At 40.1% G+C, this 15,809-nt stretch overlaps 1 protein-coding gene across 3 annotated transcripts in view; it reads right to left on the bottom strand.

The window, feature by feature from the left end:
* LOC144463678 (receptor-type tyrosine-protein phosphatase C-like) overlaps positions 1 to 15,809 on the bottom strand; it is a 100,465-nt gene that overhangs the window by 65,663 nt on the left and 18,993 nt on the right. Inside the window, exons 2-13 of one of the 3 annotated variants that reach the window (XM_078168908.1) lie at positions 14,315 to 14,344; positions 13,827 to 14,084; positions 13,491 to 13,727; positions 13,281 to 13,397; positions 12,819 to 12,947; positions 12,539 to 12,688; positions 11,857 to 11,997; positions 10,715 to 10,926; positions 10,549 to 10,609; positions 9,659 to 9,770; positions 5,887 to 5,924; positions 4,220 to 5,571 (exon numbers count right to left, since the gene is read on the bottom strand). In XM_078168908.1, coding sequence (XP_078025034.1) covers positions 5,534 to 5,571; positions 5,887 to 5,924; positions 9,659 to 9,770; positions 10,549 to 10,609; positions 10,715 to 10,926; positions 11,857 to 11,997; positions 12,539 to 12,688; positions 12,819 to 12,947; positions 13,281 to 13,397; positions 13,491 to 13,727; positions 13,827 to 14,084; positions 14,315 to 14,344 — 1,523 coding nt within the window. In that variant the 3' untranslated portion in view covers positions 4,220 to 5,533. Of the gene's footprint in view, positions 1 to 4,219; positions 5,572 to 5,886; positions 5,925 to 9,658; positions 9,771 to 10,548; positions 10,610 to 10,714; positions 10,927 to 11,856; positions 11,998 to 12,538; positions 12,689 to 12,818; positions 12,948 to 13,280; positions 13,398 to 13,490; positions 13,728 to 13,826; positions 14,085 to 14,314; positions 14,345 to 15,809 lie in introns of those variants that run through there. The other 2 variants (XM_078168903.1, XM_078168902.1) reach the window with 2 other exon arrangements.

Raw genomic sequence — 15,809 nt, forward strand, 5'->3', positions numbered from 1 at the left:
ATGGACTAGGTGTGAGGAATCGTGAGAAGTCGTGGTTTCTGGAAGGAGTAAGGTTAGGTTTTGCTTCCTTGGGGGTCAGATGGAGAGCAGTAGTGTATATGAGAGCGTTTCAGTAGTGTGTGAGAGCATTTCAGTAGTGTATATGAAAGCATTTCACATGTGTGTGTAAGAGCGTTTCAGTAGTGTATGCGAGCGAATAATTTTTCAGTAGTGTGTATGAGTGTTTCAGTAGTGTATATAAGAGCATTTCACATGTGTGTGTGAGAGGTAATTCTGAATAATGTCCCTGGCCTCATATAAGTGGGCCATTTAATGAACTACATTTTTTGGCAATTGCATGTTGACTTAATCTTCAGCCCCCCCCAGGTTGGTGGCTACATAGAATTAACCAGGCATCCTCCAGATTTGAGCATCAGAGGGTATCATATCTCAGCTGCATGCAGTGGAAAACGTGCATGATCATTTGTGAAGTACATTTGCTTGTTATTTAAATAAATTCCATATTTTGTCTATTATCTTAATATTTCTGTTCTCTTTTACTGTCTGATTTTTGTACTCACTTTGTTTGTCTATTTACCTGCCCAGGGACTACGGGTGGAAAATAGTAATTTTGCTCAGACCTGGTGTAATACATCTACATGTTTTTTATGCATTGTCCCTGTTTAAATAAAGATACATTATTATTATTACTATTATTATTATTATTATTTCACTTTTTCACAGGCATAAATCGGCTATTTTTCCTTTACCCTTTTACAGGGCTGACCCTAGCCATTTTGGGGCCCTTGGCGAGATTGGGATTTGGTGCCCCCTACACACAGACTCATTCCGCCACCACCACCACCACCACCACCACCATCACCACTACCACTACCACTTTACCCTACTAGTACTACCTCATCACCACCCACTCAATCTGCAGAAAAATATGGACAATAAGCACCAGACACCACAATGGTTTCAGAACAAAAATGTTTTTTATTTATATAAATGAACATAACATAACATAACATAACATATAATGAGTAAATTGTTATACTGTCTACCTTTTGGCAACATCCCTACAGGCTGTTTCACTGGCGATAGCTAGAGTGCTTCATGCTACGTTTTGCTATGTTTTGTCGGGGCTGAACGTGCCCCTAAATTCCAACATATAGTACACAGCAGGGGCGAAAATCCCATTTCATTTTGCAGTAAAATTTCAGAGAGTGATTCCTGAAGGGGACATGAAAAAAACTGCCTTATTTTACATATTTTCGTATGTTAGTAAAATTAATAATCTTTCTGACATTAATGTGTCCTCCTCTGACTGTCACTTCCTGTTGCAGCAGGTAGAGAGAGGAGGGGCTGTTTACAACAATCTGCACAATTTTAAAATTCATAGCAAACTCAGATAAACAGCTATGCCACACACAGTGCAACCTTAATTTTAGCTTCTTAACAATTTTTAGCTATTAATGTAACGAGCACACTGTGGTTATGTGAAATGTGCTGGCAGACTTCAGACAAAGCAGCTGAAATGTAGGTTTTCATGCTACGTTTGTGCTTGTTGAACAAGTGGTTTGATAAATGACTTATTGGCATTTTACTCATCAAGGTTTTATTGCACTTATAGCTGTCATATTTTATCAAGTTATAACATTAGTTATAACAGTCTGGTTATAAATTATTAATGTTGTACATTGTGATTTATTTATTACTGCATAAAAGCAGTTACAACACAGAGATACAACACAACTCTGAGGAGCAACTGAACAGTGTCACACGCTCCTTTTGGTCTGTTTGAAAATTTCAGCACAATGCCTGTATGTTGTAGGAATGAGCAGTTATCCAGATGATACTGGCTGTTTAGATTCATATCCTTCAATCTGCAGCCTGTCTGAGTCGAGATGCTATCGTAGCATCATTAGGCTCATTTGAGATGAGCCAGGCCTACGCAGAATCGATCACCAGCCATCGGCACACAATGCATGCCGATTAGATTTGTGTCTGACTTGATCTAACGTCATGCGCACTTGAGCAATGATAACCTCACAAGATTGAGGCGGACACAGTTTTCTGAGCTAGGCAGTTGCTCTCCACCAACTGCAAGACCCAGGGCATGAGGGGAAATGCCTGGTTCTCACCTGATCTAACAGCTGATTGGTTTAGATGTTGACTCTACTATATGATGTTTTACAGAAACTTTTCTATTTTGTTGAACTGGAGTTATTTAAATTTTATTTGTCTGATTTTAAAGGTTCATTGTGTTAACAGAATACATGTTGTGATAGTTAGTGATCAGGGACTAAATACATTGGTTTTACAGATCATAAACTACATACAATATATCATAGTTGTTGTCTAATATATATTAACATCGCACTGATTTTATTGTGGAAGTTTTTAATCAACACAAAAACTTCTGGTAAGTGATGTGATTGTTAAAAACGTGTACAGACATGAAGCCCTGACAGTCTGAATATCTGACAGATCAATAATATGATACAGCTGTTGTCCTCTTTTCTTTGTGTTTGACTATGATGTTTTTGATTTATTGATGTGGTTTTTAGGGACAGGTCTGCTCAGCTCATTAATATACAGCAGCAAAACAGCAGAAATCACAAATCACATGTAGAACAGTTTAATGTCATAATTAAAACAACTGGAGAGACTGTGTACAAACTGATATATGAGTCTGAGAACATTTTAAGAAATGCCGTGGGGGCTGCCGTGGTCAGGCGTCTCGAGCTGTTGGGGGGTTCGGTGCCTTGCTCAAGGGCACCTTAGCAGTGCCCAGGAAGTGAACTGGCACCTCTCCCGCCGCCAGTCCACGCTCCATATTTTGGTCCGGACGGGGACTCGAACAGGCAACCCTCCGGTTCCCAACCCAATTCCCTGTGGACTGAGCTACTGCCTGTTGGTTGGTCCACACTCCAACATAGCTGACAGCGATAATGCACCTTGAATGCTAATTGCTACCCGCAATTAAACAAAAAGAAGAAGAAGACTGCTGGAAACTGTCCAACTTGACCACAGCTTTTTGTCTCTGCCCCCTGCTGCTGCCACCTGACCTCGTCTGCTTTCCAGACGAGGCGCAGTCCATCCCGAACAAGCCTATTATCTTGCTTTATTGCTGCTTAGCCAGCTACTGCTGCTACAAATAAAATATCAACACACAAAACAGCCTTTTAGTGTTAACATACGACAACATACATATTTTCCTCCTCATCTTTCCTGTTTCTTCCTTGCATAAGTGAAGTCTTGGAGCTTTTTCCATTATGAAATAAAATGTGAAAATAGATATCTGCCTCTTGACAGTCTAGCAATCTCCCTGACACTGTGATGCGCACCAAACCCCAACTTTCAGTTTGCACAGTCGAAATGCAGGTCAGGGAAGATGAAAAAATGTTTATTTCTTTCTTTGTTCATTTGTTATTGCAATGAAGAAGATTAAAATGTATTTATTTTTTCCTTTTAAGACAATGAGCGCCCAACAGACAGCGGCGCCCTATGCTACTGCCTATGAGGCAGGTCTAAGACCTGCTGTGAACTCCGTTGTGTTTCTAAGAGTATTTCAGTCATATATATGAGTGTTTCAATTGTGTATGTAAAATGCATTTCAGTTGTTTGTGTGAGAAGATTTCAGTAGTGTGTGTGAGAGCATTTCAGTAGTGTATATGAAAGCGTTTCAGTAGTGTGTGTGAGAACATTTCAGTAGTGTATATGAGAGCATTTCAGAAGTCTATATGAGAGCGTTTCAGTAGTGTGTGTGAGAGCATTTCAATAGTGTATATGAGAGTGTTTCAGTAGTGTGTGTGAGAGCATTTCAGTAGTGTATATGAGAGCGTTTCACATGTGTGTGTGAGAGGTAATTCTGAATAATGTCCCTGGCCTCATATAAGTGGGCCATTTAATGAGCTACATTTTTTGACATTTGCATGTTGACTTAATTTTCAGCCCCCCCAGGTTGGTGGTTTGGTGGCTACATAGAATTAACCAGGCGTCCTCCAAATTTGAGCATCAGAGGGCATCATTTCTCAACTGCATGCAGTGGAAAACGTGCATGATCATTTGTGAAGTACATTTGCGTGTTATTTAAATAAATTCCATATTTATTGTGCATTGATAAAATAGTTGATTTAAAAAAACAACAACTGATTACCTAAACCAAAACTAAAACAAAAAAGGATTAAACCTGATTTTTTTTTACGTTCCCAAGCAAAATAGTATTTTATTTTTTAGTACAAAGCAGAGGCTGGTCCGATACAATGTTCCATTTAAAAACTGTGATATGATAATAATGATAATAGGCACCATAAATATAAAAGGCAATACCTCAAAAACACATACAAAAAGCAACAACGCTAAAACAGACTCTAAAACTCTACAAAATCTCACATCTGCAAACTTAAAGCTTTAATTGCCTGCTGGTGCATCTGCAGGACTAAACAGCTGCTGCTACTTTTATTTACCTTACTGATCAAAAAAATAATAATAAAAGACAATATGACATGATAATAACAGAACAATAAAACATAGGTTATGTGTAAAATGTATGTGCAAAAGCCATGCTATACAGGTGCATTACTGTTTGGTAAACTGTACACTGTTCACACAGCCTCCTTCATTGAGCGTTTGATGCTCAAAGCAACTTTTATGGTCGGGATCTAAAACTTTACAATGTTATTTCATTAGTCTTAAATTGTGTAACCTTAAACTTGACCAAGTCTCATCTCATCTCATGTCACCAAGATTAAAATTTTAACGAGTGAATGGCAGCTCCAACAAAAATTACCACGTAACAACATGTTGTACCTCTGTCAAGCAAAGCATTATTACGACCTATTTCCACCAGATGCGTGTTGGTTGCGTCTCCGCTCCGGCACGGCAGCGGAGCCGATAGGATTCAATTCTAGTCAATGTGTGTGTTTCCACCGGCTGCGGCTGTGCTGTGTCTCAGCTCCGGCACTCCGGAGCCCTCCGCAACAGATACGCAGGACTTCTATTTTTGCCGGACGCCGGAGCACAACGCAGCAATTCAGCACAGAGCAGATCGTGCCGGGCAGGAAGTCGTGCACAGAAACACAATAAAACATCCGGTTAATTTTCAAAATAAAATACACAAACAAACAGTGTTCACGGCGGATCATATTTCCCTGCACTACACCTTGAAAACTACATAATGGGCAGAGGCAGGCCTGAAGTCAACAGGTCAGAGGTTTTCAGACATCATTTCACCCCGTTAACTCCATGGACGAGGATATCAATCATGGCATTGCACCAAGATGTCTTCTGGCGGAGCTGCACCGCTCCGCACAGCAAACGCAGCCAGTGGGTATTGACGGACGGCGGAGCACGCAGAGGATAACCAGCGCTGCTGTTCCACAACGGACACGCATCCAGTGGAAATCCGGCGTCAGTCTATCCTATACTAATTAGACTATTGCCAATGTAAAAAGAGTAAAAGGCCTACTATGGACCGGCAGAAGTTAGACGAATGATGATGATTTGGTTGGCAGCTCCATCAGGCCTTTCTTCATCAGTGTTTGTCTTAACGGCGGTGTTGATGTTGAGGAACATTAACATAAACTACAGAGGCAAGAAAAGGAAATAGCGCAACTTGATGTATTCTTCAAACTATACAGTTCATGTCATAGTTGAACTACTGTATATAAAAATATTTGCTCAAAGTTTCTTTGTTTTTATGATTTAAAGTTTTATGCAGAAATACTGTTGTGCTCTAATACAGAATTCCTAATGGATGATTTCAGTCAGTGTAAGTATTCCATTATAACAAGTGATGTAATAACCTAACAGCTAAAACATGATTAACATTTTGTAGCTGCTGAATGTGATTACTGTTTGTTATTCTCTCAGAGAGTTAAAAATAAGAAAGCTACTCACTTGCTGTTTGTTCAAGCATCATATCGTCATTCACATCACTGTAGAGAAAAAAGTGAAGATTGGTTGAATAAAACAAAGATTTACATTGAATATAACAATACTAGTCACTGAGCTATTAACAAACTTGACCGATGTGGGGGTGTGAATCCCTGATAATGGACACCTCTAAGGGCATTATCCCGTTTATACCATGGTCACTTACCAAAGAAATAAAAAGTAAGACTATTTATCTATATTTTTATGCTTTTTGCAATCAAAATATTAATTTTTTCACAAGCCATAACTGATCTTCCCTGATAACACTTGAGGGTTTATCTGTTACCTGGAACAATCAGTACCTTAAGGTTCTTATGCAGTTATTCACTGCTGCAGTTACTAGGAAAAACTTTAGATACAACTTAGCGATGGGAGATATTTGAAGTCCACTAAGTTCATAAAACCCTTGGATCAGCTATTAGCCAGAAAGCTAACATTATGCTAGCAGGACTTAAAGTCAGTAACATTTCATATGGTTGACAAACCTGTTGAAAAGCAAATGGGATGTGACATGATTGCTTTGGTTCAGTCTCCATCCTATGTTCAGAGCATGAGACACCAAATACACTCAGGGCCGAATTCACAAAGAATGAACTGCGGCCGCTGATAGCACCTTGAATTGCACTTCATTTGCACCCGCAGTTTGCTCCGTCTTAACGTCCTGTTCACAAAGGATATTGCGCTAATAATATACCAGCGCAAACACGCCCACAAATTTTGGCAGCTGAGTGCAGTTTCCCCCTGATTTGCCCCTGATTGCAATAAGCCACATGGCAAAGTATAAATGCTGGCTTTGCGCCAAGAACACCGTGGCAGAACAATGGCAGACTTTGTTTGGCAAAGTACTGAATACTGTATACCCTCATGTAGTGATGTCTGCTGGTGAGTCAGTCTAACAGTGTCGGATGGGTTGAGGTTGTGGATTTGACCAAGTTTGACCACTTTATCACTATTCCCTCTCACTTGTAGCTGTTTTTTCGTTATCTTTTGAATTTAATATGAATTATTTGTTCACGTTTGTTTCCCCCGTTTCGTAAAATAAATTATTTAAAGTTGCTTTTGAAGTGCGTTTTGAGAACGACCGCAGACTGTCACCTGTTCAACGCATCAATATCTTCGGATGCCATTAAAGTAATAATGATTATAATATAATGTCAAAATATTATTTACAGACTGATTTAACAGATGATCACTGCTGCCACGATCACTGGAAAGTCTGGGCGAGAGGCTTCCACAGAGGAGCGCCCAGTTTACACCAGCTTTCTTTTTTTTTTTTTTTTTTTTTTTTTCCTACTTGTCTGCATTGGTCTTCATAGCTTAGCGCCACTAAAGGGTGTAAGCTTCTTGTGAAGATTGATGCACTGTTAATCTTGCAGTCAAGTATTTTATACCCATAATGCGTGGTTGTGACCGTCACCCACCCTCCCTGGAGACTAGCCTAACAGCCTTTATTGGAAAAACTTCCTAATATGAGTCAGAGAGGGCCGAGATACACCAAAGTGTGTCAAGGGGAAAGTAAGGAAACAAGCGAGGGGGAGGGGGCAGGTGCTTAAGTCCTGAGTTATATAGTGACAGTGCATGCGGAGAAGAAGGAGGAAAAACAAACAGACAAATAAACAAACAAACAAAAAAAAAAAAACAGGGGAGAAACAGGCAGTGTAGCTGATGTATTGTGGCCTTGAGGTGGTTGTGCTCCATGCAGATGATCAAAAATAAACATATACATGTCTACTATACTGTACTGAAAAACAAAAACAAAAGAGAAGTCTATACTGAACACCAAAAATGTGAGAGTCTTGGTGGAGGGGAAAAGCCCGATTGCAGAGAAGAGTTGCCAGCGCAGTGTGGTAGGTTTGAGAAGCAAGTGGGCCCCTTTGGAGTGATCCCATCGGTTCTTTGCGATGCATCACGGAGCTGAAGTATCGAACATGCATACGTTTATTTGAACCCTCCCAATGTGTTTATGAAAGCCATCACCAGGGTCCAGAACCAGCCCTGCGGGGGAAGGGGGGCGGTATGGCACCCCAAGACCGCAGGAGCGCCCAGACCCCAAGACCAGGGAGCCGCAGAGGCCGCAGGACACCACGCAGGCCCAAGGACCCAGGGCGGCAATGGCCGGCACCCCCAGAGAGCCAGAGACACACCCCAGACAGGCAGGGCAGGAGGGCCCGCCCGCCCACCGCCCGATGCGGACCACCCCCACCCCCCCCAACCACCACCCGCACCCAACCTTATTGGATGAATTAGACGGTATCTGTTTGCTCCATTTTTACTGGTTTAGAGGACCCAAAAGCCACGCAATCCTTTTGTGAATTTGGCCCTCCGTGTTGTACAGTGTCAGATACAGGCTGGTACTATAGCCAGCATACTGATTTAGGCCCCGTTTAGACGACAATGATTTCAACTGAAAACGGTGAACTTTAGTTGCGTTTTGGACGATCGTTTACATGACAGCGGCGTTTTGGGTGCCTGAAAATGCAACGATTTGAAAACAGGTTCCAGAGTGCAACATTTTGGAAACGGCAGCATCTCCGTTGTCATGTAAACCTGCAATATGCAGTTCCTCTGAAAACGGAGACTTTTTGCACATGTGCATTACGGTTCCAGTCACTAGGCATGCCGACCGTCACAACAACAATGCTGAGCTCTGTTTGTGCTGCTCACCCTGTTGATTTGAAGTGAAGTGTAGATCTGTTACTGTAGCAACTCCACCTCGTCGCCCATCAAAGTTATCTGTGCATGCTTTCGCCAGTGTCTTCTTTGTTTTGGTTTGTAATCACAGCGTTGGAGAGGAAGGCACTTCAGCGCAGGCGCATGGCGTCATGCCGTAGTGTTGCTTTGCAAATTTACACTGCCACCCATTGACCAGGTGTGCATACTACAGCGTTTCCAGTAGATTTGCGTCTCCGTGTGAATGGGGATCGTTTCAATAACGTCATCATATAAACGCAGAAGTTCTTTAAAACGCAAAGGACAGACTTTTCTGTTTTTACCGAAATCGTTGTCGTCTAAACGGCCCATTAGAATGATAGTCAAACAGAGCTACCCAGTGTGTGTCCATTATTAGTTTTTAACGCCCTGCAGCCAATCAGAATCAAGTAGTCACCCAGACCTTGGTATAACAGAGGTTATTTGCTTCATAGTTATGGGTTAGAAGGGGCATGCTACATCTAGTAGGTTCAGAAAATCGCTGTCAACACATTAAGTGGTCATGTTTATTGTCAGGAGGCTTCCTCCAGTGGCTGTAGTAATTATGACTGGAGCAAAGGAGGAGTCCGGTGAAGTAACGTTAGTATAAAGAGTGAGACAGTCTGCGTGGGGAGGAGGTCGGGGTGGTGGATGGGTCAAACAAACGCCAGGGTTTGTGTCCCGTGTCAAACCAAAAGCCATCGCTGACTTATTTTAAGTGACTTATGTAAGTTCATCACACTATGTTTTGTAACAGTCTTATTTTAATCCAAAATCATAACGTTTTCTCGTAACCTCACCACGTAGTGTTGGCACCTAAAACCTAATAAAAGTGAAACAGCTCCCGATGACAACTGATAACGGCCATTTAATGGGTTGATAGCAGTGTCCTGGACCTATTAGATGTAGCAGGCCCCTTCCTTCAGGCCCCATACGGTATATGTGAAACTGATAACCACAGATAAGGCCTGTTAAACCAAGTGATAACATTTTAAATTGATGTAAAAGTCAAAGTGATGAAGGTGGTGAGACGTGAAATGATCTTTACTTTCTGGACTTTTTGCGCCACAGAATGTAGATCTTGTAGACCACCACAGCCAAGGCCACAGATACAATGATGATGACGACGACCAAACAACCAATGAGAGCTTTAGAATTGTCTGTAAAATAATGGACATAACAGAAGAATATCAAAGTTGTGGCATTTATGTCTAAAGGCCCAGACACACCAAACCGACTTCAGAGAACTAGCAGTGATAAAAGCCCCCTGCTGTGTTGCCTCACGTCGACAAACCTTAAACCATCAGCCAACCAGCACGTACATTCTGCACGTGTGTGAGAGAAAATAACTTTCAACACCAGCAGACAGCAGTCGTCTGTAATCGTCATACAAAAAGGGATACTGGAAGACCATGTTGATGCTAGTTAGCCATTTAGCACATTACGAGCACAATTAAGTGTTGAAAAAACAAAACATATTTACCATGCACCAGTGAACAATAACACAAACCATCACAAACTGTCGCTACAAAAGAGATGAATGGCTAAAGAAAAACAGTTTCACTTTATGTAATAAGCTTGATTTGGTATCACTCCTTCTTGACTTGAACTTTTTACTTTTTGTTTACTTTTCTCACTTTTGCTTCTCCTCTCAATCAGAATGATTTCATTCACCGACGGGCTCTGCAGTTACTGACACAGATTTAACATGCTGAATCTGCAGAAAAGAGCCGACTAGTGCAGACGAGGGCCAACGGTGAAGTGACAAAGGGCCACAGATCCTCACCACCAGCCCAACATTGACCAACGGCTGAGCGTCGGCTCGGTATGTCAGGGCCTTAGGATATATAAAAAGTGACTGTGTACTGTTTGTCAAAGCAAAATGCATCCAAATGATTTAGTTGAACAATTTGTGGCAGTAATTAAACCAGCACATACAGGAAGTGGTCACAGTTATTATCTTGGGGTTGCTGTAATTGTGTCCGTTGAAAGCAAACACCTGGAAACACAGAAAATCCCTTCATCAGGAATAATAGCATTTGAAGAAATATGAGGATTAAAGTTGAAATTATCTTCTGAAGCCAAAAATTAGGATTATACAAACCTCCACTTCATATTCCGTTAAGTAGCTTAGATCTTTAAATTCAAAGTTGCAGTGTTTTACTGGAGGCTTCTCCTCCTGAGGGGCACCATTATAATACAGACGTGCAGTGTATTCCTTCTCAGGTCCATTAAAGCGTTTTCCATAAGTACAGCTTACTCTGACCACGTTATGCTCCGGATTAGTCCAGTCCACATGAGGAATATCTTCTGGTTCTGTAAGAAACACCATACTTTCCTTCAGATACAACAATATGCTTACTCACAGTCAAAGGAATATTTCAGTTTGCTATAACAGCAGTTTGAACACCAGTTAGCATCATTAGTGTGTTGCTCTGTTGGTATTCAGTCGTGATATAAAGATAAAATGTGCAAAGAAAAGAAAGATAATTAATCTTACATGGCAAACAACTTGTTATTAACTCAGAGTAAAAACAAACAAACAAACAAAAAATATATATATTAAAGGTTATCATTCTTTTGTCTTATATGTTTTAAATGATGAATGATGACAGCTTTTAAATGGAACTTTTTGTTTTTCCATTCATCGCACACAGCTGTAATGTTATGGAAGTGAGGGTTTGTGGGTTGGACTTCACATGTATCACATGTTTAAATTAAACTGAGTCGTTCTTAAAATAAAGCTGTCATGAAATAGGAACTGTAGGCATTAAAGCGGGAAATAAATGAATCATGGCATGGCATATGACAGGCTGCCACATTAAATGCAATAACAACTACATTTAAAAAAAAAAACTTTCACTTCAAAGTTGCTTTTTAAATTCATTATTTAAAAGAACAGCACTTACAGTGAATGCAAATGAAAATAATCTATGTTTTTTTTTTTTAAATACAATAATCATTGTACTAAACTGATTACAGTTTAACACACTGAAACAGTCTATAATCACTACAGACTCTATGGGTGACCTGTGATAAATGAACAGGTCAGAACTGACTGTTGGTAGATTTGTAGAGAATAACACTGTGAATAACCACCGTACTTTACTAATGACTGGAGCTACACTGTAATGTTCATTCAACAACATGTGAAATACACAAACTTAATAAACAATAGTCAGCTTCTTTCTTTCTTACACGAGTTTACTGTAATCTGCTCCAAAATACACAGTTAAAGACACTTACTTCCAGGATCAGTCTGAACCTTAACTGAAGATGGACTGTCAACTTCCTCGTTGTTGTACTTGGGTTGAACTGTACACTTATACATGGTGAATGGATCCAGTCCAGTAAAACGACACATTCCTCCTGTTTGAGATTTGTCAGCTGGAACGGCAACATAGTTTCATTAGCTGTGTTGTTGTGTTTGACTGAATAACAAAACAACAGAGACTAAATAACAGCAGATTGTTTTCTTGGTCAAGTTACCCATAAAGTGACAAAAAAGTTGATCTTATTCAATGACTCAATCAATCATCCATGTGTCATTGTTAGATCACCAGCTTCTACTAGTTAAAACTTTAGTATTCATTATGTGTTATTGACCTGCAAGTAGACTGGTAAATTTAATATGTGAACACTGAAGCTCTGACATTTCTGACGTTTACTTCCTGTTGAAACAAGGCGACTAAACTCTGACCTTTCAATTAATTCATGTTTGTGACACAAATCTTCACCAGTCTCAGGTTATTCACACCTTCTTTCACTCAGCATGCTAAAGTGTTAGTATGGAGACATGTAGGTCCATGGATGATTCAAATGTCACAGTATGTCTCACTGTTTGAATATACCGACCAATAAAATAATCTCCAAAGACTTCCTGTAAAATCAGTAAAATAAGACAGTTAATCTAAATATTTGTACTCACCACTGAGTTTGTGTTTGGAAGGAGGGACACAACTGCAGTCATATGAAAGCTTTGGAAGACCAGGAAGAACTGGACAGTCCTGACTGGTCGCGGTCCATGTCAGATCAATGGAGGTCATGGCTGCATTTGACCGTGTTGTTATTGTAAGATCTGTTGGAAGATATCAGACATCTGTAACACTGAACTAAACATCTGGAGCTGTTCTGTTCTCCATAATTATCTGAAGATACAAGCTCATTGTTCTTATCATTGCACTGAGGTGAAGCGAATATCAACATACCACAGTTGATCATGAACTTGATATCAGTGGCTCGATTAATGGGGACATTGTTGTTCTTGATGTGACCAGTACAGCTGTAATGTGTGAAGGGCTCCAGCTCAGACACATTCTTGATGTAACCGAGTTCATCTTTTGAGGAGACACAAGGATGACAGCATTTCTTCAACAGCTTGGATTTGTCTCTTGGTGCCAATGAGCAGTCAGATTTCAATGTAAAATCATTTAAAGCAAACGAATAAATCTTCTCCTCAGATCTGATTCACAGAGAGCACAAAGCAGCACCTCGACTTCCTCTCGCACCAAAAGACAATTCAGATTCACTTTAATGTTAAACTGATTTTAATGGTCATTTCTGTTTGACTGCAGTGTGAGAATGTCATGTGCCTCTATCCACTTCCATGTAAATCCATTCATAATGTTGGTGACATACGAAGTCTCTTTACCTCTAGTCTTTACACTTACCCTGACAGGTGTAATCGACGGTGAGATCGGTGCAGTGTTCAGGTAATTCTGCTTCTATTTCTGCAGGAAGTCCAGTTGGAGGTTTCTGAGTTATTTCATTTGGATCTAAGAAATCTGCTGAATAAAGAAAACAGCACATACATTCAACATGATGAAATAAGAAATACACTACATGCAGTTCAAACTACACGAGGACTCCTCTGTACATACCGACAGTGATGCTTTTGGTGCGGCTGAAGGTGTTGGCACAGTCTCCTGAAGTGAAGGTTGTAGTCAGATTAGTGCAGATGTCATTGTAATTAGGTTTAATGCAGAGCTCTGTATTGCTGCTTTTGCATGGCACAGCTGAGATATTATTGGATGTTGACAGTGAAGAGCTGATGTCCCAATCACTTTGGTAACAAACATATCCAGGCATGCAGCTGCCTTCTTTAATGTCTGTTTCACCTGAAACACACAAGTGAAATGAAATGCACAAACCTGTGTCATTTCTTAAATTAAAGGAAAATGAGATGAAATTCAACAATGTGAATTATTTTTACTCACTCATTCTAGTTGTCTTCATTTTACTTTGAGTGCTGGTACAGAGTGTTTCATTGCTAGCATCATCACGATATGCAACACTGAGCTCATATTCAGTACAGGGCCTCAGGTGTTTGATTTCATGTGAGGTTCCACTGAAGGGCTGAACAGTGGGTTCATTTCGGCCTTTTTCTGTAAAGTTTATGGTGTAGTTGCCAGGGGTAGAGCTTGTCATCATGTCAATCCTGAAGCCAGAGGTGATGGTTGTGACATTGTAAGAACCTGCAAAACAAAATGAACAGAGTTATAAAATCTCATAGTAAATATAAATCTCCTGATGACATCTTTCAATCTCAGACAGTTTGTTCGTGTAGATGCTGAACGTGAATCCAAACACTTGTACACTCACTGTGCAAATCTATCTTCACAGAGAAACACTGGAAACCAGTTTAATAAGTACAGGAGTAAAGATGACGTGTATTATTATCTTTAAAAATAATACTGATACTCACACTGTGGAGGTGGAGGGGCCTGTGTGGTGGCTGGAGAACACATTAAAATTAGATTAGAAAAGGAAATGACAAAATATTTTTTGTATGACTATAACACTAAAAGATACTCTTCCAAAGCAAGTAAAGCAGGTGTCTGTATTTCATGAACCGTTGCCTGTGCTTATATTAATATCACAGTCTTATCACAGTCCTCTACAGGAACAAATAGAGGACTTGTAAAAGAGACAATTCCAATCTTGGGTGGTGGGAGTCACTGTGTTGTTGGGCGTGGTGATTGGAGGTGAAGTGTGGTTTTGAGTGGTGTTTGCCTGAGGGTCTATTGGCTTGGTTGTGTTTGAGGGTGGGGTGTTTGCAGGAGTGGCTATAAGATGGCGAGAAAGTCAGTACTCTTACCTGATATAATGCATATATTAGCTACTGTACATCATGCTGAAGGCAACACTAATGTTCCCAGTAATTGTAAACTAAGGGCTGAATACATAACCAGACATGTTTGAGCCAGTTTGAGCTGAGGATTGGCGAGGTAAACAGGAAATGTTAACTGTGGTTATTTGTGAAACCCTTCTCACAGCTACTAATATGACTGTGTTGAATCTGTCATGGCAGTAGACCAACTTTTATGAGTGTTATTAACCGTTGTCTATGCTTATATGAATATCTCAGTCTTATCACAGTCCTCTATAAGAACAAATAGAGGACTTGTAAAAGAGAAAATTCCAACCTTGTGATTGCTGGTTCTGTTTGAGGGTGGGATGCTTGGAGGAGGAGCAGTAGTGACTGTAAGAGTGGCACCTTCAAGTGGAAATACTTAACTGCCAGTAGTCTTACCTAATGTAATGCATACATCAGCTAAATCGTGCTGAATGCAACACTAATGTTCCTCCAAAAAACTGTAAACTGAGTATGAATACTTCACGGGACACAGTTGAATTGAACGCTGCAGGTGGGAAATATGAGGTGAGGGTTTACAAAGTGAGTGGAAATTTAGATATAGATATTTCTACATTTAGATATAGATGGCATGTTACACACTCTGCCCTATCTTTGAGTTTTTCTGTTCCCCTCCTGCAGTACTAAGCTGTGGTAAATTAGATATACCGGAAATACTAACTGTGGTTAGTGGTCAAACTCTACTTACAGCTACTGATGTGACTGTGTTGAATCTGTCATGGCAGAAGACAAAATTTTACAAGCTGCACAAGAACTTCAAATAAGCTACTGATTCAGTCTGTGTGACCTCAGAGTAAAAATAATCTTAAATTATGCTGATCATCATTATGCTGACTTGTAATACTTGTATATTATGCTAAATTTGTAAGTCCCTACAAGAAAAAATTACATTAGTCTCTCGACAAAATGCTGTGGCTTTAAAGGTTTGCTCATGTAGATGTTAAACATGCTCCCGAGTGTGCTGAAACAACCCTAAGCCAATATTGTGTAAATTCATATCTGCTTATTTTCAAATTAGAAAAAAATACAGGTGCTGAACGTAATA

Source organism: Epinephelus lanceolatus, chromosome 6, assembly GCF_041903045.1.
Source record: "Epinephelus lanceolatus isolate andai-2023 chromosome 6, ASM4190304v1, whole genome shotgun sequence".
Lineage (NCBI taxonomy): Eukaryota > Metazoa > Chordata > Actinopteri > Perciformes > Serranidae > Epinephelus > Epinephelus lanceolatus.